This window comes from Puma concolor, chromosome A3, assembly GCF_028749965.1.
Source record: "Puma concolor isolate L17-30 chromosome A3, mPumCon1.1.hap2, whole genome shotgun sequence".
In the NCBI taxonomy this organism is placed as follows: Eukaryota; Metazoa; Chordata; class Mammalia; order Carnivora; family Felidae; genus Puma; species Puma concolor.
The window spans coordinates 38045553-38068681 of NC_141669.1; the positions used below are offsets into that span (position 1 = coordinate 38045553).

The following is a 23129-nucleotide window of genomic DNA, read 5'->3' on the forward strand; positions in this document are numbered from 1 at the left end:
ATGTGCTGAGGTGTAGCTTTCTCTTACTGGAAGCTGGAAGTCTCCTTTTCTAGATTTTAAAATTCACTGTGTATCTATGCATACACATATGGTCTTATAAATCATTTTGTTTCAGGTTGATTCTCTGTAATGTGAAGTAGTACAAAGAAGAGTCTTACTTCCCTACCCTCTGTACCCCACACCCAGAATTAGCAGATACTGACATTGTGTTCTGTGTGTGTGTAAGGAAGTAATCTAAGTAGATAGATAATAGTTACTGTCTGCTTTTCACCCCGTCTGTCCCCCAACTAGTAATATCCTGTAATTTATATGCATCCTTTTTATGCTTTTCTTACATTATACACATGTCCGTAAACTAGGAGTGGAATTATCTGGGATGTGTGCCTAAATCGTATAATATTAAATGTCATTCTGTGCTTTTCCCCTCTCAGCATCGTTTTCATGGTCTGGCTACATAGATACACATGGTCTGCTTCATTTTCATGCCGTGTATTAGTCTGTAGTGAGCAGAACCACCACGATTGATTTATTCATTCCCTGATGATGAATGTTTTATTGTTACCAATTTTATATATGACCTTTATAGTTAAGGGGAAAACGATGCTAAGGGTTTTTTTTTCCTTTGTAGGGAAGCAAACTATGGGCTTTCCACTTCTCACTTACCAAGCTCGATCAGATAATAAACTGTATCGTCTTCAGACTCCACAAAGCCCTTTAGTGAGACCATACATGTATGATTATTATGATATGGATAACTATCCAATTGGGACAAATGCCATTGTTGCTGTTATTTCTTACACTGGCTACGATATGGAAGATGCCATGGTGAGTTCTGCCAAGAGAATGTAGTTTCATTTCTTTTCTTTTTAAAAAAAAATTTTTTTTAACGTTTATATTATTGGGAGACAGACAGAGACAGAACATGAGCATGGGAGGGGCAGAGAGAGGAGGAGACACAGAATTCGAAGCAGGCTCCAGGCGCTGAGCTCTTAGCACAGAGCCCGACGCGGGGCTCGAACTCAACAAACTGCAAGATCATGACCGGAGCCGAAGTCAGATGCTTAACTGACTGAGCCACCCAGGCACCCCTCATTTCTTTTCATTTTAACTTTTTTGTTTACTGTGGGATTACTGAAGGAATATTTTCATGTCCTGGCACCAGAGTGTTCTGTTAAATGATGAATTCCTACTCTCCATTGAAAATGGCAAGCCTTGGGGCGCCTGGGTGGCTCAGTCGGTTGAGCGTCTGACTTCGGCTCAGGTCATGATCTCGCAGTCTGTGAGTTTGAGCCCCACGTCGGGCTCTGTGCTGACAGCTCAGAGCCTGGAGCCTGCTTCCGATTCTGTGTCTCCCTCTCTCTCTGCCCCTCCCCTGCTCATACTCTTTCTCTCTGTCAAAAATAAACAAACATTAAAAAAAAAAAGAAAGAAAGAAAATGGCAAGCCTTGAGGGATATTCACTAAATATTCAAATATGCATATATCATGGATATTTGAGTGATGTGTGAGTAGATGCTGAGTGAATAAGGTCTTGGATATGTCTACATTTCATATTTATTTATTTTTAGGTTTATTTATTTTAAGCGAGGGAGCGCACACATATGTGAGCGGGGGAGGGGCAAAGAGAGAGGGAGAGAGAATCCCAAGCAGTCTCTGTGCTGTCAGCACAGAGCCCGATGTGGGGCTTGATCTCATGAACTGTGAGATCACAACCTGAGCCGAAATCAAGAGTCAGATGCTTAACTGACTGAGCCACCAAAGTGCCCCTATCATTTATATTTATGTATGATTAGGTCTTAAGCCATTTACAAGTGTCTGGGTTTTATTAGTGTAGGTGACTTGGAAAATTTGGAGTTTTAAAATTAGAATGGCAGTTATCATAAACCCAGTATTTTAATTCTAACTAGTTTTAATTTTGAAAATCCCCATTTGGCCTCAGTCTCTTAAATTAATGATTTTTTTGACCTCACAGATTGTGAATAAGGCCTCTTGGGAACGAGGCTTTGCCCATGGAAGTGTCTACAAGTCTGAGTTCATAGATCTCTCTGAAAAAATTAAACAAGGAGATGATAGTCTGGTGTTCGGAGTCAAACTTGGTGACCCACGGGTTTTGCAGAAGTTAGATGATGATGGCTTGCCATTTATCGGAGCACAGTTGCAGTATGGAGATCCGTATTATGGCTACCTGAACCTCAACACCGGGGAAAACTTTGTGATCTACTATAAGTAAGTTCGGATACCCAATACTACTTTGTGAAGGCTGTTTCTCAATGAAATTGCTGGTGGTCAGTGAATGTTATCTTTTAACAGGAGAATTCTGGAGAAGACAGAAGTGACGGTTTTAGTCACTGACTCAGTCATAACTGAAGTGGCGTTTCTTAAATGAGACAAAGTTCTGTGTCTGCTGTATGGCCTTTGTTTTTCTACTTCTCTTTTCAGTCTCATAGTTTGATAAGTTACCTGTGATTGATTTCAAAACTGTATTATTCAAACTTGATCATCTCTCTCAGGCATGTTGTTAGGAATTTTCCTAGCTAAAATGTCAAGTTCACTGTGCCTTGTATTAAAATTAAAAACTTCTTAGCTTATTTTACATCCAGAAAATTGTTTCAACAGTAGGTCTTCATCATAGTTTTTCAGTTGCCTCTGTTGCCGTTCTTTCAGATGGGCATAGTTGTGTAGTGAATGTAATCAGTAGCCATGTTCGTAAATACTCGTAGGGACACCATCTCTATTTGTACTGGAGAGTAGAGGTAGGAATAAGTTTTGCAAATATCCTATATGACGCACTAATTATATCAATAACACTTAAGTGTCTTTGTAAGTTTAAAGAACATAGTTTGACCTCCCGTCTGCTTATTTTTTCCTAGGAGTAAAGAAAATTGCATTGTGGATAACATCAAAGTGTGCAGTAATGACACCGGCAGTGGGAAATTCAAGTGTATTTGCATCACGATGAGAGTCCCTCGGAACCCAACTATCGGAGATAAATTTGCCAGTCGTCATGGGCAGAAGGGCATCTTGAGCCGGTTGTGGCCAGCTGAGGACATGCCATTTTCTGAGAGTGGGATGGTCCCAGACATTTTGTTCAATCCTCATGGTTTTCCCTCCCGCATGACCATTGGTATGTTAATTGAGAGTATGGCGGGGAAGTCTGCTGCTTTGCACGGTCTCTGCCACGATGCTACACCCTTCACCTTTTCAGAGGAGAACTCAGCCTTAGAATACTTCGGTGAGATGTTGAAAGCTGCTGGCTACAACTTCTATGGCACCGAGAGGCTGTATAGTGGCATCAGTGGGATAGAACTGGAAGCAGACATCTTCATAGGCGTGGTTTATTATCAACGTTTACGCCACATGGTCTCAGACAAATTCCAGGTTAGAACGACGGGAGCCAGAGACAAAGTCACTAACCAGCCTATTGGGGGAAGAAACGTCCAGGGCGGAATCCGTTTTGGGGAAATGGAGCGGGATGCTCTTTTAGCCCACGGTACATCTTTTCTCCTTCATGACCGCCTCTTCAACTGTTCGGATCGATCGGTAGCCCACGTGTGCGTGGAGTGTGGTAGTTTACTCTCTCCATTGTTGGAGAAGCCACCGCCTTCTTGGTCTGCCATGCGCAACAGAAAGTACAACTGTACTTTATGTAATCGCAGCGATACTATTGACACTGTTTCTGTGCCTTACGTTTTCCGGTATTTTGTAGCCGAACTGGCAGCTATGAACATCAAAGTGAAATTGGATGTCATTTAACCTGATGTGGCCTTTTGGGTTAGGAAAACTATCAGATTAAAATAAGATGTAAGTAACTTTAGTTTAGTGAAGATATTACTTGGTTACTGTGGAGTTTTTCCAAGGGTGTTAGAGTTTTCAACCAAGACCTAGCAACTGAGAATTCAGGATTTCTGAGTCTATCCAGTATAAGAACTACTGAAGTTGATTTTTAATACATTATGTTCAAAAAATGATACACTGGTAAGTTGACGGATATACAGGGAAGTCTTTCCAACCCTAGGTTCTTTGTATCCTATTTTCAGCAGACAGTGACCATCAAACATTTCTCTGGCTAGAGCAGAGCAGTCCAATACAAATACAATGCAAGCCATAGATGTAATTTTATATTTTCTTATATCTCCATTAAAGTAAAAACAAAAGGTGGCTCTACTGAAATGTAGTTGTTCTACAAAACTGCACGTATTTAATGTATACAATCTGATGGGTTTGAACACATGCATACACCTGTGAAATGATTGTAATCAAGGTAATAAACGCCACTTCCAGAAGATTCCTTGTACCCTTTGGGGTCGTGTGTGTTCATTTTTGGTAAAAACACTGAACTTGACATCCACCCTGACATCCATCCTCTTAACAGATGTTTATGTGTACATGGTAGTATTGTTAATGACAGGCACAACATTGTACACGTATCTAGAATTCACTCGTCTTGTGTTAAGTGGAATCTGACACCCATTCAACAGCAACTGCCCGTTTTCCTCGGGCCATCATTCTAGTTTCTGTGAGTGACTAGATACCTCGTATGAGTGAGATCATGGCAGAGTTTGTGCTTCTGTGACTGGCTCATTTCACTTAGCATAATGTCCTGCAGGTTTACTTGTGTCGCATGTGGCAGAATTTTTTTTTTTCTGAATAATATTCCATTATATGTATATAGCACATTTTATCTGTTCATCTCTCGATGGACATTTAGGTTGTTTCCATATCTCAGAAATAATGTTCATATACTATATTTAATGTAATATCATCAAAATGCCATTTCCATATGTAATAAACAAATTTATTGAGATATTTTACATTCTTTTTTCATACCAGTCTCTAAAATCCAGTGGCTGTTTTTCCTGTGGACAGTATTTCAGTGCATGGATATACTGTCGTCCCCTGTTGATGGGTATTTGGAAAGTTCCATTCTTTGGCTATTATAAACAGTGTTTGCAATACATAACTTTGTTGTATTCACTTGTGAATGCATGCTCTTTGATGTTAAACTTCACTAATAATTCTTTCTTGAGTCTGGCTTTAGGTGTTCATCACTAACTGTAAGACAGATCGGGCTAGACTGAGAAGACTATCCATTCAAAGGATATCCTGGCTTTGCTTCATGAGACTGTTGGAAAAAAATAAGGAAAAATACATTGTACTTACTGGCTGATACTTCCACCTACTGTTAGTATCCCAGCTAAACTTTTTAGATTCATCACTAAAATTGACATTGGGGCAATTCATAGAGCTTAGACATATTTCACCAGTTTTACATGCATTCATTTGTATCTGTGTGTACAGTTTTGTTCCGTTTTATTCATGTGTAGATTGGTGTAACCACCAACATAATCAAGACACACAACTATTCTATCACAAGGCTCTTTCAGGCTTTTACTTTATAACTACCTACCTCTGTCCCCCATCTTTAACCCCTGGCCACCACTAATCTGTTCTCCATCTCTAGAATTTAGTTATTTCAAGAATATCAGAAAAAAATATATTGCATAAATGGAATCGCACAGTATGGGACCTTTTGAAATTGGCTGTTAACAGTCAATGCAATTCCCCTGAGATCCATTCAAGTTGTTGCATGTAGTTTATTCCTTCTTACTGCCACTCAGCATTCCACAATATGGAGCACAGTTCATCATTTGCTTTTGGGTTTTGGTGGATCATGCTTTTTGGTGTCCTAAGAACTCTTCAACCCTAAAGATGTTCTCCTATGTTGCCTTCTAAACATTTTACAGTTTTATGCTTTACATTTAAATCTATGATCCATTTATCCATTTTGAGTTTTTGTAGAAGATGTGAGGTTCAGATCAAGATTCTCTCTCTCTCTCTTTTTTTTTTTTTTTTTGTGCCAGAGGATTGGGTGATATATTCTGTATCTCTTGGAATGTTGGGTTGGTACAACACAAATCACTATATGCAGTGAAAGGATACAGGTATAGACAAGATACACATATGAATGGAATGTTGTTATAAAACAAATGTCTTTTTTTTTCAAGATTAATATTTAGTTAAAAAGTTCATTCATTTTGAGAGAAACAGAGAAAGCATGAGTTGGGGAGGGGCAGAGAGAGGGAGAGAGAATCCCAAGCAGGTTCCACATTGTCCGCGCAGAGCCCGAGTGGGGCTTGAACCCACGAACGGTGAGGTAATGATCTGAGCCGAGTCAAGACACTTAACCAACTGAGCCACCCAGGTGCCCCCCCCAAAAGTGAATTTTTAATCAAAGAGCTATACACAAGATGAAGTAAATTATTTGTCTCTGTCAAGAATGTTGATATAACAAAAATGAATTGCCCTGCTGTGGTCTTTGAAAGTAACCTGAGTTTTATTTAATGGACATGCCATACACCCAAGTGGTTGTAACAGGTACTACAAGATCTATTTATAAAAAAGAGGTTTCAAGTATGTGTAGTACATCTTTTGATGGTAAGAAGCGTTCCTGTTGGGAAAATGTTACAATGAGGACAGTGTCAGTGGGAGCAGTACCCATGTGGGACCCACCAGGTGCCCCAGCCCAGCCCTGTGGTGTGGGTAAGGCAGTACAGGACTGGGGAAGAGACCACCGCACTGATGGAAGAGCCGGTACAGGCAGGAGTGCTTCACACATTCCCACAGGCTGTCCACACTGCCCTCGGCCTCTGATCAGTCTCAGTAAGTCTTTTGACAAAACTGCAAGTATTAATTACTGACAATGATACAGAGGGCAGCCTGTGGCAAAGGGATGTAGGTTAAAGTGCCCCCTGGGTTTTTGGCCTTGGTGTCCCAAGAGGAGAGGACAGAGACACCCAGGTGATGCGAGTGGAGGCAGAGATGGGAATAATGCATCTACTAGCCAAGGAACTCCAAGGACTGCCTGCGACCACCAGAAGCTGAGACAGGCATAAAACAGAATCTTCAGGGCCTCCAGAAGGAAATCAACTGCCAGCCAGCACCTTGATTTTGGACTTCTGGCTTCCTGAACGTGAAAATGCATTTCCGTTGTTTTAATCCACCAGGTTTGTGGTAGTTTGTTATAGCAACCTCAGGAATCTAATCCCGCTGAGGCTCAGCTCCCTATGGAGCACAGGTTAGATAGCATGAGTTCTAAGTGTGCAATTTCCCAGGGTGCCTCCATGTGGACAGAGATTGGTGAGGAAGCCCAGACTGGCTGTAAGGGAACCAAACCACTTAATTAACCCTTTCCATGCTTCCTTTTCCTTCCCAAGTGGTGTAGGGTGGGTCTTACTTGAAACATCAGATACCACTTTTTTTTTTTTTTTAAGGGAGAGAGAGAATCCCAAACAGGCTCCTCACTCAGCACAGGGCCTGATGTAGGACTTGATCCAATGATCCTGCAATCATGACCTGAGCTGAAATCAAGAGTCAGATGCTCAACAGAGAGCCACCCAGGCACTCCTCAAATACCACTTCTTGAAGGCAAAGCCAAGAAGTGAGGGCAATGTTCTCTAATCTAGGATGGGTTTCTGCACACCTCCCTTTCAGCCTGTGGCCCCAGCTCTGGAGGACCTGGAAGAGATCGTCACTGGGACCCATTCATCAGCTGCAGCTTCTGAATCTGTATCTCCTATGCCTCAAACCCCATGAATCTGCAGTGGATGAGGAAGGCACAGGCAGTGCTGAGGAGGTGGCCAGGCCCCCTGGGAACCCCAGCACCAGGCAGCAGCAGCCCAGGGCACGAGAAAAGAATTGCCCTGAGTGAGCGGTCAAGGTCTTGCCTAAGACCAGTCCCCAGGAGGCAGAACAGAGCCCAGCAGACCTCACCACGAGGGCACCACACCCTCTGTTCTGCAGCACACCCATCATCACCTAGGTTGTTAAGCTAGTGCTTGTCAGTTTCTCTAGGACACAGCCATGACTTTCACCTCTTCCCAAACCCTCCCTCACCCAACACCCTTAATATAGGCCTGTGTGGAGCATGGCAGGACCTAACAAGCAGACCCTCTTCCAAGCCTCACTGGCCACTGCATAGACTGACAAATGGCTGGAATCCAGAAGCAAGAGGCAGGGATGGGATTCATTGCAGTTCCCAGGAATCCTAAGGCTTTGGGCTCTGGAAGAAAAAACCTGGGAGACATGGGATCCAGGAGACACTGGTGAAGTGAAAGTTAAGCTTCAAGGAAAGCATTCCTTTTTCTCCGTCTTTTTTTTTTTTGTTTTTTTTTTTTAAACTAAGGAGCTTAAGTGGCGCCTGGGTGGCTCAGCCGGTTAAGCGTCTGACTCTTGATTTCAGCTCAGGTCACGGTCTCCGTTTTCATCAGGGTCTGCACTGACAGTGAGGAGCCTGCCTGGGACTCTGTCTTTCTCTCTCTGCCCCTCCCCTGCTCTCTCTCTCTCAAAATAAATAAATAGACCTTAAAAAAAAAAAAACCTGAAATTATTTTTAAAAATATGGAGAAAAGAGGCCAGGAGACACCCCTCACCCCGATTCAGAGTATATGGTTTCCTCTAACAATTACCTGTGCCACTATTTCCAGAGGAGGAGTGGTCCTGAAGCTCTATGTCACTAGCCACCTGACCAGTGAGAAAAGATGTAATGTGGCTGGAAGAGCGTGACTGCTCACTGCCGTCCTCAGCCTGGAGATTTCACGTGTATTGGGCTTGTCAGGATCTGCCTCCCACCCATCATGTCCTATAAACTTAAGATCAAGAGGGAGAGCTTCTAGAAAAGGCAAAATAGAAAAGCCCAGAAGATGAAGGTGGCGGTAAAGCCACCTGAGGGGACAGAAGGAGCTCTCAGGAGTCCAGGAGACCCTCTCCTAATTACAGTGCTCTTCTCATAACTCCATTAGGAAATCACTGACACACTCAGGCACCATCCCTTCCTGCCACGTGGGCCCCTCGGGGGATCAAGGGTCAGGACTCACTTTGTTGCCAGCTCACAGATCATCTGGTCAAAGCTGTTTCTGTGCTGCCATTAGTGGTGGCTCCTACTCTGGCCAGGGATCAAAGCACTGAACAACTCCTTCCAAGTCAGTCACATTCAACAAGTGCACGCTCCCATCCACCACCCGGTACCCACCCATCACACTCCCTGCCTCTCATCAAATCTGACGTGCCCTATCTGGAGGACTATATCCTCAGTGACATACACAGAAAGACAAACACCACGTGATCTCACTTACATGTGGAACTTGAAACAGCTGAACTCATGGAAACAGAATGGTAACTGCCAGGCCTGGGGTGTGGGGGAAATGGGGAGATGTTGGTCAAAGGGTATAAACTCAGTTGTAAGATGAGTCAAGTTCTGGAGACCTCACTTGAAATCTGCTAAGAGATCAGATCTCAAATGTTCTCATCACACTTAAGAAATGGTAACTACAGGGGCGCCTGGGTGGCGCAGTCGGTTAAGTGTCCGACTTCAGCCAGGTCATGATCTCGCGGTCCGGGAGTTCGAGTCCCGCGTCAGGCTCTGGGCTGATGGCTCAGAGCCTGGAGCCTGTTTCCGATTCTGTGTCTCCCTCTCTCTCTGCCCCTCCCCCATTCATGCTCTGTCTCTCTCTGCCCCAAAAATAAATAAACGTTGAAAAAACAAATTAAAAAAAAAAAAAAAGAAATTGTAACTACATGAGCTGATGGATATGTTAATCAGCTTGACTGCAGTAATCATTTCACAATGCCTATGTATATCAAAACATCACACCATATACCCCCCTTTTATTTTAGTTTAGTTTTTTTTGAGAGAGAGCAAGCAAGCAGGGAAGGGGCAGAGAGAGAGGGAGAGAGAGAATCCTAAGCAGGCTCTATACTGTCAGTGTAGAGCACAATGCAGGGCTTGAACTCACGAACTGTGAGATCATGACCTGAGCTGAAATCAAGAGTCAGACACTTAACCGACTGAGCCACCCAGGCGCCCCATTCCTTTTTTAACAGTATAAATTTTTGTCTATTTTAGTCGCTGCTGTTTCCCCAACAGCTAAAACAGTTCCTGGCACATAAAGCAGCACTTAATAAGTATCATTCGAGTCAATGACTGGGTCTCATCTTATCCTCACGCAATCCTGTGAGCATATGGTTTCATTCATTCCATCACTACTCTGCCAGACCCCATGCTATGGGTGGGTGGGTGGGAGGAAATCCAGTGGTGACCATAAGATAGATACAAGGCCCCTTCCCTTGTAAAGTTCCAGGGTCTTAAAGCAGGCAGAAAATAAGAAAACAATTACAATACTAACAAATTCTGATAAGGCTAGAAAGGGAAAGTACAAAGTGCTCCATACCATCTGCTCTGCAGATGTCACTTCGGTTTCTGCTCACAAGGGCATCCTGAAGCAGCTGTTCTGGAGGAAACTGAAACCCAGAGAGCAGAAAGATTCTGTCCAAGATCTCTGATTCAAACCCAGGTCTGCTTCACGCCAAACCCCATCGTCACTTAGGTCTGCCTGACATTTGATCCCTAGAGAGAAATTTAGTTACACTCTTGTGCTATAGGCCAAAAACAACCTAGAAGCTTGGGGGCATAGGAGTCACACTCCCCAGAATGTATCCCTTGCTGGGGTCTTCATCTTCTCTACTTATGAACCCAGATCTTTGAACCCCTTCCCTTGAGGAAGCACATTACCCAGACTTCGAGATTAGACTCGAGAAGTGGCAAGGGACAGGTTAAGATTTCACTTAAATGTGAAACATGAGGATTCAGTCCACATTTGAAGCCAAAATATTCTCTGTCATTTATGGGGTTTCCTCCCCTTCTCTCCTACCAGAAATACACTTGGAAGTTTTTGCAAGTAAGAAGGAGGGCTTTGGGTGATAAGCTTTCCTCCCGTGCCCATGGCTCCAAACCTGTCCCTGTCATCTGAGGCAGGTTCAGATGGCCAGTGGCACAATCTTATACCAAGGGCCAACCATGAGCAGCAAAACCGTAATAGCCTCCTCCAACAGCTCTCACTTATCCACAACTCCTGAGGGTCCAGGCTGTGCCCTAAACTGTTCACATGCACTATGCTCTATGTAAAAGATGTCACTATCATCATCCCCACTTTACAGATGAGCAAGTACACAATACTCCAAGTAATTGTCACTTGCTCACAAGTAGCTCTCGCTCCTCAAACACCAAGATGAAGTGCATTTTATGTTCATTTTGGCCAGAGTCTGGGAAGACCCCTACATATTAGACTGCTGGGCTGATGCTTAGTCTCTGCCCAAGGGATACTTGCGCCCAACCTCACAGGTGGGGAAACATACCATCAGGCCTCACACTGGAGGACAGGACAGGAAGTGGAAACAATACCCTGCCAGGAGAAATCAGAAAGAATTGCGCATTAAAAAAAAAAAAAAAAAAAAAAATTAAAAAAGAAAGAAGGGTTGCCTGGGTGGCTCTGTCGGTTAGGTGACCGACTTCAGCTCAGGTCATGATCTCATGGTTCGTGTGTTTGAGCCCCGCTTCGGGCTCTGTGCTGACAGCTCAGAGCCTGGAACCTGCTTTGGATTCTGTGTGTGTGTGTCTCTCTCTGCCCCTCCCCTGTTCACACACTCTCTCTCTCAAAAATAAACATTAAAAAATTAAAAAAAAAAAAAAAAAAAAAGAATTACGCATGCCCATAATCACGTGGAGACATTATTAAAATCAAGTCCGGGGGCGCCTGGGTGGCTCAGTCGGTTAAGCGTCCGACTTGGCTCAAGTCATGATCTCGCGGTCCGTGAGTTCGAGGCCCGCATCGGGCTCTGTGCTGACAGCTCAGAGCCTGGAGCCTGTTTCGGATTCTGTGTCTCCCTCTCTCTGACCCTTCCCCATTCATTCTCTGTCTCTCTCTATCTCAAAAAATAAACGTTAAAAAAAAAATTAAAAAAAAAAAAAATCAAGTCCGGCCTGGCTCCTGGGCTTATACCTAGAAGGAGGGGATCTGGTCTGGGTAACCCAGGTACAGCCGGTGGGACGTCCAGGCCGGCTGGTCCCACTCTTGCGACCCCTCTTCCCGCCGCTCCGTGCGCGCGCACGAACCAGCACCCCGAGGGGACAGGGAGCGCTTGCGCAAAACAGATGGTGGCATCGCGGCGCTATGCATCAGACTCCCAGCGCCCAGCAGCTCGCAGCCACGGTGCCCAACCTAGCCACCAACGGGGCCACGCTGACAGACTGCAGTAATCACTCGCCACCAAATCCCAGTGGGTGGCTAAGAGCGCGCGCAGTAGCGGCCACGCCTTACTTCCGGTGCATTGCGGCACCGCCCCCGCAATCCGGAAGTAGAAAGAGGTACAACAACCGAGTCAGACTGGGAGCCCGCGGTGGCTGCGCAGGCGCTGCCAATACAGGCGGGACCGGAAGGAGACACAGGGCGCCGCCATGACAGGTTGGTCCTAAAGGGAACGAGGCAACTTGCCGGTTCTGTAACCGGAAAAAACGAGGCAGGGACAGCTGACCTGGGCGCCGCCATGACAGCCTGCACCGGAAAAGGCGGGGCTCTTCTCCCTGACTGATTTCCCTCCGGCACCGGCCTCGAGATGTGAGTAGTGGGAGCGCGTACCTCCGATCTGCCGCTTCGCCCCTTCCCTTCCCCAGTGACCTAAACCTAGGCCCGCACTCCGGGAAGAAGGATTGGCCTCTTTGTTCCTCGGAGAACCTACCCTTAGGGCCCAGCGCCGTCTATTACAAGCTCCATCTCCGCGTGGAAGAGAGAGGGAGGTCCCGCCCTCTGAACGTTTAGGCTCCGCCCCTGTTTCTCGTAGTAACTGAGGACTTTCAGGCCCATCCCTAACACCCAGTCCCTGCCCCCAGGATCCAAGGTCTGGTCCCTCACCCTGCAGACTTCAGGATTGTCTCAGGACTTTTACGGTTTTTATACCCGTTCTTAGAGCTGCGGGCTCGTCCCCCTAGATCACCTGACCATACGTTTTTGAACCTGCAGATCTGTGCAGTACCCCAGACCTGCCTTGTAGTGCCCGCAGACTTTTTCTTAGACCTCTGATTCTGCTCTGGATTTCTAGATCTTGTTCCCAAGAGCTTACTTCTAGGACCCTCCAGAGCTGTCCCAGAGCCCCATCCTCATCCAGGACTTCCACATCTCTAGAACTCTGAGACCCACCCCAGGATCCCCAAACCTACCCCAGGGCCTCAAGTCTCACCTCCGGTAACCCTGTCCTCAGGCCTAATCTTGAAGACTCTCTGGTCAAGAGACGCTTCCCCAGGACCCAAGATCTCACCACGTGGGCTTACAAACCTCTTTTTAGGACCTCCAAATCCTTTAGGGTTCCCAGGTTTTTTTACCCCTAGAATTCAGTGTAGTTAGGGCCCTGTTGAGGGATGCCTGGACTCCCAAGACCCTTCTTGCACGATCCCGAGGCTTCCCTTTGAATAATTAGGTCTTTTTTGGAAAAGATCTCCACTATCTTCCCAGAAGCCCTCCGACCTGTTCCGCATTCCCCAGGGCTCATGCCTTACCTCTCCCTCCACTTCCCTGACCCTATCCCAGGATCCTTCAGACTCCCTAGTGTTTCTGCTTCCACCTCCAACCCAGACCAGAACTCCCTTTCTTGTCTGTTGCCTGGAATTATCCTCAGCCCATTATGTTCCACAGGCAGGCGGCCCTGGAGGTCACTGCTCGCTACTGTGGCCGGGAGCTGGAGCAATATGGCCAGTGTGTGGCGGCCAAGCCTGAGTCATGGCAGCGGGACTGCCACCACCTTAAGATGAGTATCGCTCAATGCACATCCTCCCAGTGAGTGTGGGCAAGTATGAGGCAATGTGTGGCGGGAGGCAGGGGGCGAGGTGGGCAGTGGAATGGAAGTCTGAATGCCTGAAATGCCCTACCTCCACAGCCCAATCATCCGGCAGATCCGCCAGGCCTGTGCTGAGCCTTTTGAGGCCTTTGAGGAGTGTCTTCGACAGAATGAGGCAGCAGTGGGCAACTGTGCAGAGCACGTGCGCCGCTTCCTGCAGTGTGCTGACCAGGTGCAGCCACCACGCTCACCCTCGAATGTGGAGGTGAGGTGGGGGCTTATCAGTTCTAGTTGCTCTGACTAAAGACCTGGGAGTTATCCCCAGCCCCACCCTACCCCCACACAGACCTGCACTGTGTGCATCCAGAATCCAGAACAGGATCATTTCCTGCCCCTTCCCATAGCCCCTGCTTTAGTCCAGCCACTTTCCTGACCTGTTCACCTCCAGGATCCCTGCTCCAGCCTTTTCCTTGGTCTCCCTGAATCTCGTCTTACTTGCCTCCATACAGTGGCCAGAGAGAGCATAGAGGAACTAAAAATGAATCACATTACATGTTTGCTTAGAGCTCTTCAGTAGCTTCCCATTCACATTGAGAACAAAATCCCAGGTCCTTGCTGGGTTCTCTGTGTTCTTCCTCAGGCTTCCTTACCTGCTCTCTGTTCCCTTCCTCACTGCCCCTCAGCTGTACTGGGATGGGGTTGAGGGGGGTAAGTCTTACTCTCTTTAATGAATATAGTACATAAACAGATATGCAGTATAACTATGGTATTAAAATTTTGTGGGTGACTGCAATTTTTAAAAAAAAATGTCTATAAAGACCTCATGGGGAGCAGTAATAAAAACAAAGTTGAGGGGTGCTTGGGTGGCTTAGTTGGTTACGCATCCAACTTCAGCTCAGGTCATGATCATGTGGTTTGTGAGTTTGAGCATCGGGCTCTGTGGTGACAGCTTGGAGCCTGGAGCCTGCTTCAGATTCTGTATCTCCCTCTCTCTCTGCCCCTTCCCTGTTCCCTCTCTCTCTCTCTCTCAAAAATAAATAAATGTTTAAAAAAACAAAGTTGAGAAACACTACTTTAGATGTTCACTGTCTCCCCCCACTGGATGGACTGTGAGCTCCTAAGACAAAAGTCACATTTTGTACCACCTCCCTCTTAACACCCTCTCATTTGGGTCTCCATGGCTCTGTATTATCCCTTTTAATCTATTCTCTCTGAAGATTCCAGAGCAGTCCCAGAGGAAATCTGACCATGTTCTGCTTCCCTTAAAAAACTTTTCCATGGCTCCTCATTTCCACCAGGCCAGATCTCAGTTCTGGAACAGCTTATAGGTCCCTGCATGGTGTGGACTCTGGCCCCACCACTCCCTACTTTCCATCTCAAGCTCTGCGTTCCAGCCCCAGTGAACGTGCATTATTCGAGTGCATGCATGTCTGTCCTGCTGGCAGGCTGTTACCCAACTGTTTCCTTCTGCCTGGATTGCCCTTCTAGGCCACCTAGCTACTTGCTATTCCAACTTAGATATCACCTCCCTCTGGAAATCTCCCATGCTGGCCTATCCCCATCCCCAGGCACCCATGGTCTCTGAGCTCCCTCCATCATGGCTTATATCTTACTGCCTTGTCACTGCTTCATTCCTATTGCCTGTTGCAGAGAAGTTCTTGGCTAAAGGTTGAGATACCTTTCTGACAGGCCCTGTAGTCCTTGTTTTGTTTTGTTTTGTTTTGTTTTGTTTTGTTTTGTTTCGTTTTGATAAGGCAGCAATAAATGAAAAGTTCAGGCCCTAACAGCCGACACTAGCACGACTTTTGTTTTTTTTTTAATGAATATAATTTATTGTCAAATTGGCTTCTATACAACACCCAGTGCTCATCCTGACAGTGCCCTCCTCGTTGCCCATCACCTACTTTCCCTCTCCCCCACACTCCCACCCTGCTTCAGTTGTTCTCTGTATTTAAGAGTCTCTTGTGGTTTGCCTCCCTTCCTCTGTGTTTGTAACTATTTTTTTGTCCCCTTCCCCCATGGTCTTCTGTTCAGTTTCTCAAGATCCACATATGAGTGAAAACATACGATATCTGTCCTTCTCTGACTTATTTCACTCAGCATAATACCTTCCAGTTCCATCCACGTTGCTGACAATGGCAGGATTTCATTATTTCTCATTGCCAAGTAGTATTCCAATTGTATATATAAACCACATCTTCTTTATCAGGACTTTTAATTCTTAGAAAATATTTAGTAATTTCATACCGTTCACATAGTTTCTTAGTCTATATGTTGGTCATACGTTAGCATTGGTTTTTTTTTTTTTTTTTTTTTCCAAGTTGTTTGGGCATGGGAACAGTAAAGACCTCACCTTCCCATCTTAGGGCTAGTTGTTCCCTCCCTACATAAGCAGCCAGCCTCTCCCTGGTCTTCCCTGTGGCCATCCTGCCCCGCCCCACAAGTCTGCTCTCCCCTGGCGGCCAGAGGAACTTGTAAAAATGGCAATTAGGTCACATCTCTCCCCTTTACAGCCTTGTCATAGCTCCTCAGTGCACTCAGAATAATTACCACCACACCTGCTCCTCCTCCCCATCTTCCTCCTTCTGGGTAATGGCATCCCAGGTGCAGCTTTCCCCACCTGATTGCGGGCAGCGAGATGCCAGTCTCTATTCTCTGCTCTGCAAAGTGGCAAACATGTAGCCAGTCTCATCTCAGAAAACATGATATAAGGACGTCTTATGTTCATGTAGCTGACAGAAGTGCTACCTCTACCTCCCCCTCCACACACCCTGATTTACTTTTCTTCGTAGAACTTACCCAGTTGACATATTTTTAGTTGTTTGTTTGTTTGTTGTCTGTCTCTTCCTCAAGTTAGAGATTTGTGCCTGCTTCATTCAGTGCCCTGTAACAACGTTACAGAGGAGGTGCTCAGTAAATATAGTAAATGGAGCCTTCCCTGCTCCCAGTGACAATTCACTGTGTCTCATGCGTTCACATGGCAGATGGCATGGTCCTCACTTAATACTTTCCCCCTCCAGACTGTGGACTTGGCAAGGGCAGCCTCTGCTGCAATCTCCCCGGTGGTGGTCCCAGGGCCGGGCACAAAGTAGGTGCTAGTAGATGTTGATGTGTTTTTTCTATAGGCACAGCCGCTTCCTGCCTCCTGAGGACTCTTTGAGCCATAGGAAAACTAGACGTGAGTGGCCACTTGATGCCCCCACCCCTGAAGAGTGGCCAGGTGAAATCATGAGGACCCTGGATGTGGGTCTTGCTTCTCTGGACAGCAGGACTTACAATAAATAAAGACTCTATATACCGGGCTTTGATTCCTGCCTTCAGCACCTGAGGGGCCCCTGGAGAGCTGGCTGGGCAGAAACCCTGCTCCTCTGTTCCCCAGCTTCACTTAGTGTGCCAAAGAAGGACGTGTTCACCAGGGTTAAGCTGACTCCTCTTCTTCCCTTGTTAACTCTGCCAACAGCCACTTCCTGTCTCCTGCACAGACATGGGAAAAGGCTCTCTCTCCCTTCCACTTTAGCATTTACCAAGTCTTTATTGAGTGTTTACCTGAGGCTTGGAGGGCAATAAATATCACACTTCTTTTCCTTCTGAGTTTTGAGCCAGTTGTGTGATAGACATGCACACTAGGCGATGGGGCTAAAAATACTGGCTTTATTATTGAAAACGGCTGCATTGTGGAATGTGGCTTAGAGTCTGCTGCCCTGGACTTCTGCCTTCGTTTGTGTTCTTCCAGAGTCCAACCCTGAGAACCGGAGAGCAGATAGTATATTTGGAATGTGTGATTCCAGAAGCATTTGAAAGGGAGTGGGGAGGTGAGACAGGAAGGCAGCCAATAAAAGGTGCATTATCAGGCCAGTCACCACCGTGATCAGTGGGCTCAATCCAAGGGGCAAGGAAGTTGGGCTATAGATCATCAACTCCCCATCTGTCATTGGGGCTGTTGCCATGGGTGTTGACCATCTAGCACCTCTGCCTGCCCCATGTGTTGTCATGTGCCCTGCCATCAAAAAAGCCCTGAGCGGAGAGTAGTGGAGAATCAAGTAAGCACTCAGGGCCCAGAAGAATGCTGAGTGGATGTGGGCAGGGACCAGCAATGGCTGCTGCAGCTCCTGAGCATTTCTCCTCAGGAGTCCGTGTTCTGTGGGCCCAGCTATTTGATTACACGCTCTCCAGCAGGGGCATGTCCTAAAGGACAGAAGGCAGACAGACACGTATGTAGGAGAAAGAACCCCAGGTGCCTAGTTGGTGTGCCCAGGACCTGCAGCCAGATTCATTCAGACATGTTGCTTCCCCCTGTGGGTGACTCCAGACTTCCAGAAATTAGAAGTGACTGACCAGTGATGACTGGACTGACTATTTGAAGCCTAAGTCTTGTGCTCTGGCTTGGAAAAATGAGCTAGAGTGTCTCCTCAGGATTTGATCGTTAAGACAAAGAAAGTTGTCACTTGGCTTGGGAGCTGAGGTGGAAGTCCTGCCATCAGGGTTGCAAGAGCTAACAGATGCCAGGAAGCCCAAAGCAGGGAAAACCCAGGTAGAGGGAGGACTGTGATTAGCTTCTGTGGTCCCTAAAAGGGCTGCTTGGGTCCTGCTGGCTTTCTGTTCGCAGCTCCAGTTTTCTTGGGCTGTGGATTGAGTCCTCAGATTCTTTGTATTCAGCAAACCCCACTTTGCCTGGGTAAGCTTGAGTGGGGTTCTGCTCCATGTAGCTAAAGGAACTGTGATAAGAACAGACAAAACAGGTCGAGACTATGTAGAACCTCTCAAAGTGGCCTCTCTCCCAATAGGCTAGACCAGCTTCCTTATCTGGTGGTATCAAGGGTCCAAGAGAGCAAAAATGGAACCGTCAAAGTCCGTTTTTACCACTTTCTGTTGGTCAATGCAAGTCACGAGGTCAACCCAGGTTAAAAGGGTAGGAGACTCCGCCTCTTGATGGCATTTGGCTGCAAGGAATTTTGCCCACATTTAAACTACCATAGGAACTTTACTAGTTTCTATTCCTGTGGTGAATTGCGTTTAGGAATTTTTCACATGATCTAAAATTTCAAACTGCCATAAAGTTGTTCATAATAACCTCATATAATCTTTTTAATGTCTATAGAATCTGCAGTGAAAGCTGCTTTCTCATTTCTGACATTGGTTATTTGTACCCTCTTTGTTTTCTACTTATTCAGTCTTGATTAGTTTACCAATTTTAATCTACACAGAATTTACTTTTGGCTTTGTCGATGTTCTTTGTGTTGTGTATTTGTTTTTAATTTAATTATCTTCTTTATAATTACCTTTTTTGGATTTAATTTTGTTTTCTACCTTTTAAAGTTTATCTTTCTGAGAGGGAGAGTACGTGTGTGCGCACGAACACACGCATGCACACACACACACACACACACACACACACACACACACACACACACAGAGCAAATGAGGGAGGGGCAGAGAGAGAGAGAATCCCAAGCAGGCTCTGCACTTTCAGCACTGAGCCCAATGTGGGGCTCATGAATGGTGACATTATGACCTGAGCTGAAATCAGGAGTCAGTCACTTATCTGACTGAGCCATCCAGGCACCCCTGTTTTCTACCTTTTTGAAATGGAAGCTTAGCTCACTGAATTTAGCCTTTTTTTTCTTTAATGTTTATTTTTGAGAGAGAGTACAAGCGGGGGAGGGACAGAGAGAGAAAGACACAGAATCTGAAGCAGGCTCCAGGCTCTGAGCTGTCAGCACAGAGCCCAATGCAGGGCTCGAAATCATGAACGGTGAGATCATGACCTAAGCCGAAGTTAGATGCTTAACCAACTGAGCCACCCAGGCACCTCATCTTTCTTCTTTTCTAATGTATGTATTTAAATTTCCCACAAAGCAAGCCTTTCTGTTTTGCATTTTTCATTGATCCCAGCTTATTTAGAAATTTAAAACTGTATTTTTAAATTCCTAAGCATATGGGGATTTTTCTAGTTATCTTGCCTAATTGCAATTGGGCTGGGAACACATTTTATATGGTTTCAATCTTTTGAAATATGTTGAGACTTTATGGCTTGGCATAGGGTCAGCTTTTGTTAATGTGCCATCTGTGCTTGGATCATAATCCTTGGTTCATGATGCACTATCTTAGGTTGGGTTCCCCCAGAAATAGACTTTGAGGCAAGGCATTGGGAGATGACCCCAGAAAGCACTGGTAAGGCTGAGGGAAGTGAAACAGGAAGGGAAAGCAGTACATCAAGGCTGCATTATCAAGCAGATTATCACTGGGCAACAGCTTAATTCTCTGGGGAACTCTGGGAAACAGTGGAGAACATACCTTCCCACTCAAGAGGTGGGGGGTATTTATACACTAACCCCCATCAGTCATTTAGTTCAGGGTCACTTAGGGGACTGGAGTTTCAAATTCCCTGCTGCTTCCTGTTTGTCAGATACAGAGGCAGAGTGGACTTTGGTGGAGAGAAAGCTCTCTAGCAAAGAGCAGCTGCCTCAGTGCAGTTCACTTCAGTGGTAGCCACTCTGTGGCCATTCATTACAATGGCCACCACCCATTGCCACAGCCGCCATTGCCCCAGCCTGTCACGGCTGCCTTAACAGCAGCCACCATCATCTCAACTTCCTTTGCTGCCTGTCGCTGCTGCTGCCATCCGTCACTGCATCCTGTCACAATTGCCATTGGTGGAGGTATTGCAATAACAGGAATGCTTTCAAAATGCTTGACTCAGTTCACAAAGAATGACTACCTTCAACCAAGTAGGCCACCTAGAAGTGGTGGGCATGAAGGCTGAGGGAGTATTGAGAACAGTGTGGGGAGGGACAGGTGGCGGTGTATGGGGACGTGTGCAGATGCTGAAGTGGTTGAGTGAGCCGATGACCCTCAGGATTCTGAGGAGGCAGAAAATGGCAGTCAAGGGAGTGCAGAGGTGAGGAGGTAGGGTTTGTTAAGCAGAAAGCAGATGTTCAGCAATCTCCACTTCACCTTGGTGGTTGAACTGAGGATCTGTGCTTGCCTTCGAATACACTGACTTTGTTGATAAAGTCATCAGAATAAGAAATAAGTATTTCAGTCAGTACTTCCCTTCAGTGGGCAAGCAAGCACCTTATTTATGCTGTGAAAAGCTTTCAGTCAGAATATGCACAAATAGAACCAGATTCTCTAAGGAAGTTTATAACCCTGAAAGAAAGCAAGTTGGCAGGGCACCTGGCTGGCTCAGTTGGTAAAGCATGTGACTCTTGATCTCAAGGTCATGGGTTCAAACCCCATGTTGGGCATAAAGCTTTAAAAAAAAAAAGAAAGAAAGAAAGAAAAAAAAAAGCCAGCTGGCTTCTACCATAAAGTATGCTGCTTTTAAAAAGTCTGAGCCCACACCCTACAGCAATTAAATCAGAATGTCTTAGGGTGAGACCCAGACTTTGGTATTAAAAAATATATACCAAGGGGCACCTGGCTGGCTCAATCAGTAGAGCATGTGACTCTTGATCTCTGGGTTATGGATTCAAGCCCCATGTTGGGCATGGAGCCTACTTTAAAAAAATGTATATACTGATTTGAAAATCTATTTCAATGTGCAGGCAAGGATGAGAAGTGCTGTCCTAGTGGAATTTCTCAATTTTGGTTGACTGTGTTTTATAATATTAACGTGCTTGGAATTAAGGTTTGAAAGCTGTTGAGCCTATCTGGAAGCCCCTGATGACACAGAAAGCTGACGAGTGTCACAGTAGTCTTTCTTTTTTAACCCAATAAATATTTGCCAGTGAGGTGGTGACGTGAAACAAGGTCAGACCCAAATAATTTGAATCCCTTCTTCCTTCTCTGATGGGCCAGACATTATGGGATGCATGGTATGTCAGGTCAGCTGGACAGAAGGAAAGAGTGTCACTTTGAAAAGTATTAAGAAGCGGCAAAAGCGTCAAGGATGTGGGGCACCTGGGTGGCTCAGTCGGTTGTGTGGCCGACTTCAGCTCAGGTCATGATCTCACGGCTTGTGAGTTTGAGCCCCGCATCGAGATTTGCGCTGACAGCTTGGAGCCTGGAGCCTGCCTCAGATTCTGTGTCCCTCTCTTGCTCTGCTCCTCCCCCACTTATACTCTGTCTCTCTCTCTCTCTCTTTCTCTCTCTCTCTAAGAATAAAAAAATAAAATAAAAAAAAAATGCCAAGGACATGGACAAGATTGTGTAACAAAGGGATCTGCCCTCCTGAGGCTCCCAAGGGCAGATGACTGGACGGTTGATGGAGCTGCTCTTGCTGCAGAGTGTGGGCAGATAGTCTAGTCCAAGGCAAATCTCGTACTTTCCAGGAGAAGCCACTGAGAATAACACCAGGACTGTGGAGGAGCAGTGCACGGTGCTGGTGAGAAAAAGGGGTAAATGCAGACCAGAAAATGAAGACCAGAACAACCCCAAGCATCTGTACCCAGCAGAGCACAAGTCCCATGGAACCAGGCCCAGGCAAACGTGTATGTTCTTAAGATACATAAATGAATGTTCATTTATTTTGAGAGAGAGAGAGAGAGTACACATGAGTATGAGTGGGGGAGGGAGAGAGAGAGAATCCCAAGCGGGCCCTGTGCTGACAGAGGGTTCAATATGAGTTGAGTTTGGGGCTCACTCCCATGAATCATGAGATATGACCTGAACCAAAATCAAGACGTGGACACTTAACTGACTAAGCCACCCAGGCACCCCTTTAAATGAAAGACTTTAAAAAAGAGAATGTAAACCCAATAGTACTGATTAAAAAGCAAATTATCTAGGTTGAAGACAAAATAATGACATATTTTTTTCTTCTGACAATACGGTAAGTTTGCTTTTTCTCTTTCCTTTTACAGTAAGAATTCTCTAAACTGCCTGCAGTCTTGAGGACATTCTTCTTTTCTTCTATGTGGTGGTGAAACCGAAAATCCTAATTATTCCATGATCAGTGCTTTTGTCAAGAGGATACTGAGCTTGATGTCATCACATCGGACTGACACCAGGAATTAGTGCGATGTGGGCTTGCTGAGCCGCGTGTCAAAGCAGATTTTACGTGATGAAGTAAAAGCGATCAAGTAAAAAAAAATCTCATTAAATGCTTCTGTGAATTTTGAGGAAATGGAAATGTGACCAAAATGCACATTATGAACACCTCAATGTCACAGGTAAGTAAATTACATCTCTGTTTTAACAATGTTGTACAGAAGATGTCCAGGATGTCTAACAAGTAAGGTCTTTTCATTTTCCTTGCTAAGAAACAGAGACTGAATGGGGTGGGTTGCATGCCCGCCAAATATGCAGAGAAATAAGGAAAGTCTAGTTTGTCTTTGGATAAAGGATCAGCAATCTTCTACGTCTTCTGTGATTGCATTGCAGTAGTCATAGGAGTTGAGAAAGTTGATTGAAACTCCATTTTTCGAATCGAGGTACCTGAGAGCTAGGGGGCACATTTGTTGTTGCTGCCACGCTGCAGTGGACTAACTATAGGAAGACTAACTATAGCATGAATAACTAACTAC

General features: G+C 45.6%; 2 protein-coding genes, 1 long non-coding RNA gene and 1 other non-coding gene across 9 annotated transcripts in view; 3 read left to right on the forward strand and 1 right to left on the reverse strand.

The window, feature by feature from the left end:
• The window catches only part of POLR1B (RNA polymerase I subunit B), a 29112-nt gene extending 24827 nt beyond the window's left edge, over positions 1-4285 (forward strand). The window contains exons 13-15 of the mRNA XM_025927116.2: positions 629-825; positions 1973-2226; positions 2871-4285. Of these exons, the coding sequence (XP_025782901.1) occupies positions 629-825; positions 1973-2226; positions 2871-3753 (1334 nt within the window). The 3' untranslated portion in view covers positions 3754-4285. The remainder of the gene's footprint in view (positions 1-628; positions 826-1972; positions 2227-2870) is intronic.
• A 321-nt stretch (positions 4286-4606) lies between these two features.
• On the reverse strand, positions 4607-12641 carry LOC147582379 (uncharacterized). The gene is made up of 5 exons (XR_015249064.1): positions 12571-12641; positions 11191-11237; positions 10227-10402; positions 9128-9184; positions 4607-5122 (listed from the first exon to the last, which is right to left on the reverse strand). It is a non-coding gene; the product is annotated as an uncharacterized LOC147582379 (long non-coding RNA).
• CHCHD5 (coiled-coil-helix-coiled-coil-helix domain containing 5) overlaps positions 12295-23129 on the forward strand; it is a 43206-nt gene continuing 32371 nt past the window's right edge. For 4 of the 6 annotated variants that reach the window (XR_015249058.1, XR_015249057.1, XR_015249060.1 and 1 more), the window contains exons 1-5: positions 12298-12449; positions 13504-13661; positions 13762-13927; positions 21936-22094; positions 22467-22775. Coding sequence is in view for 1 of the 6 variants with exons in the window: in XM_025927310.2 (XP_025783095.1) it covers positions 13510-13661; positions 13762-13927; positions 16788-16811 (342 nt within the window). In the remaining 5 variants the exon portion in view is untranslated. Of the gene's footprint in view, positions 12450-13503; positions 13662-13761; positions 13928-16787; positions 16965-21935; positions 22095-22466; positions 22776-23129 lie in introns of those variants that run through there. The other 2 variants (XR_015249061.1, XM_025927310.2) reach the window with 2 other exon arrangements.
• On the forward strand, positions 20837-20909 carry TRNAK-CUU (transfer RNA lysine (anticodon CUU)). The gene has a single exon. It is a non-coding gene; the product is annotated as a tRNA-Lys (tRNA).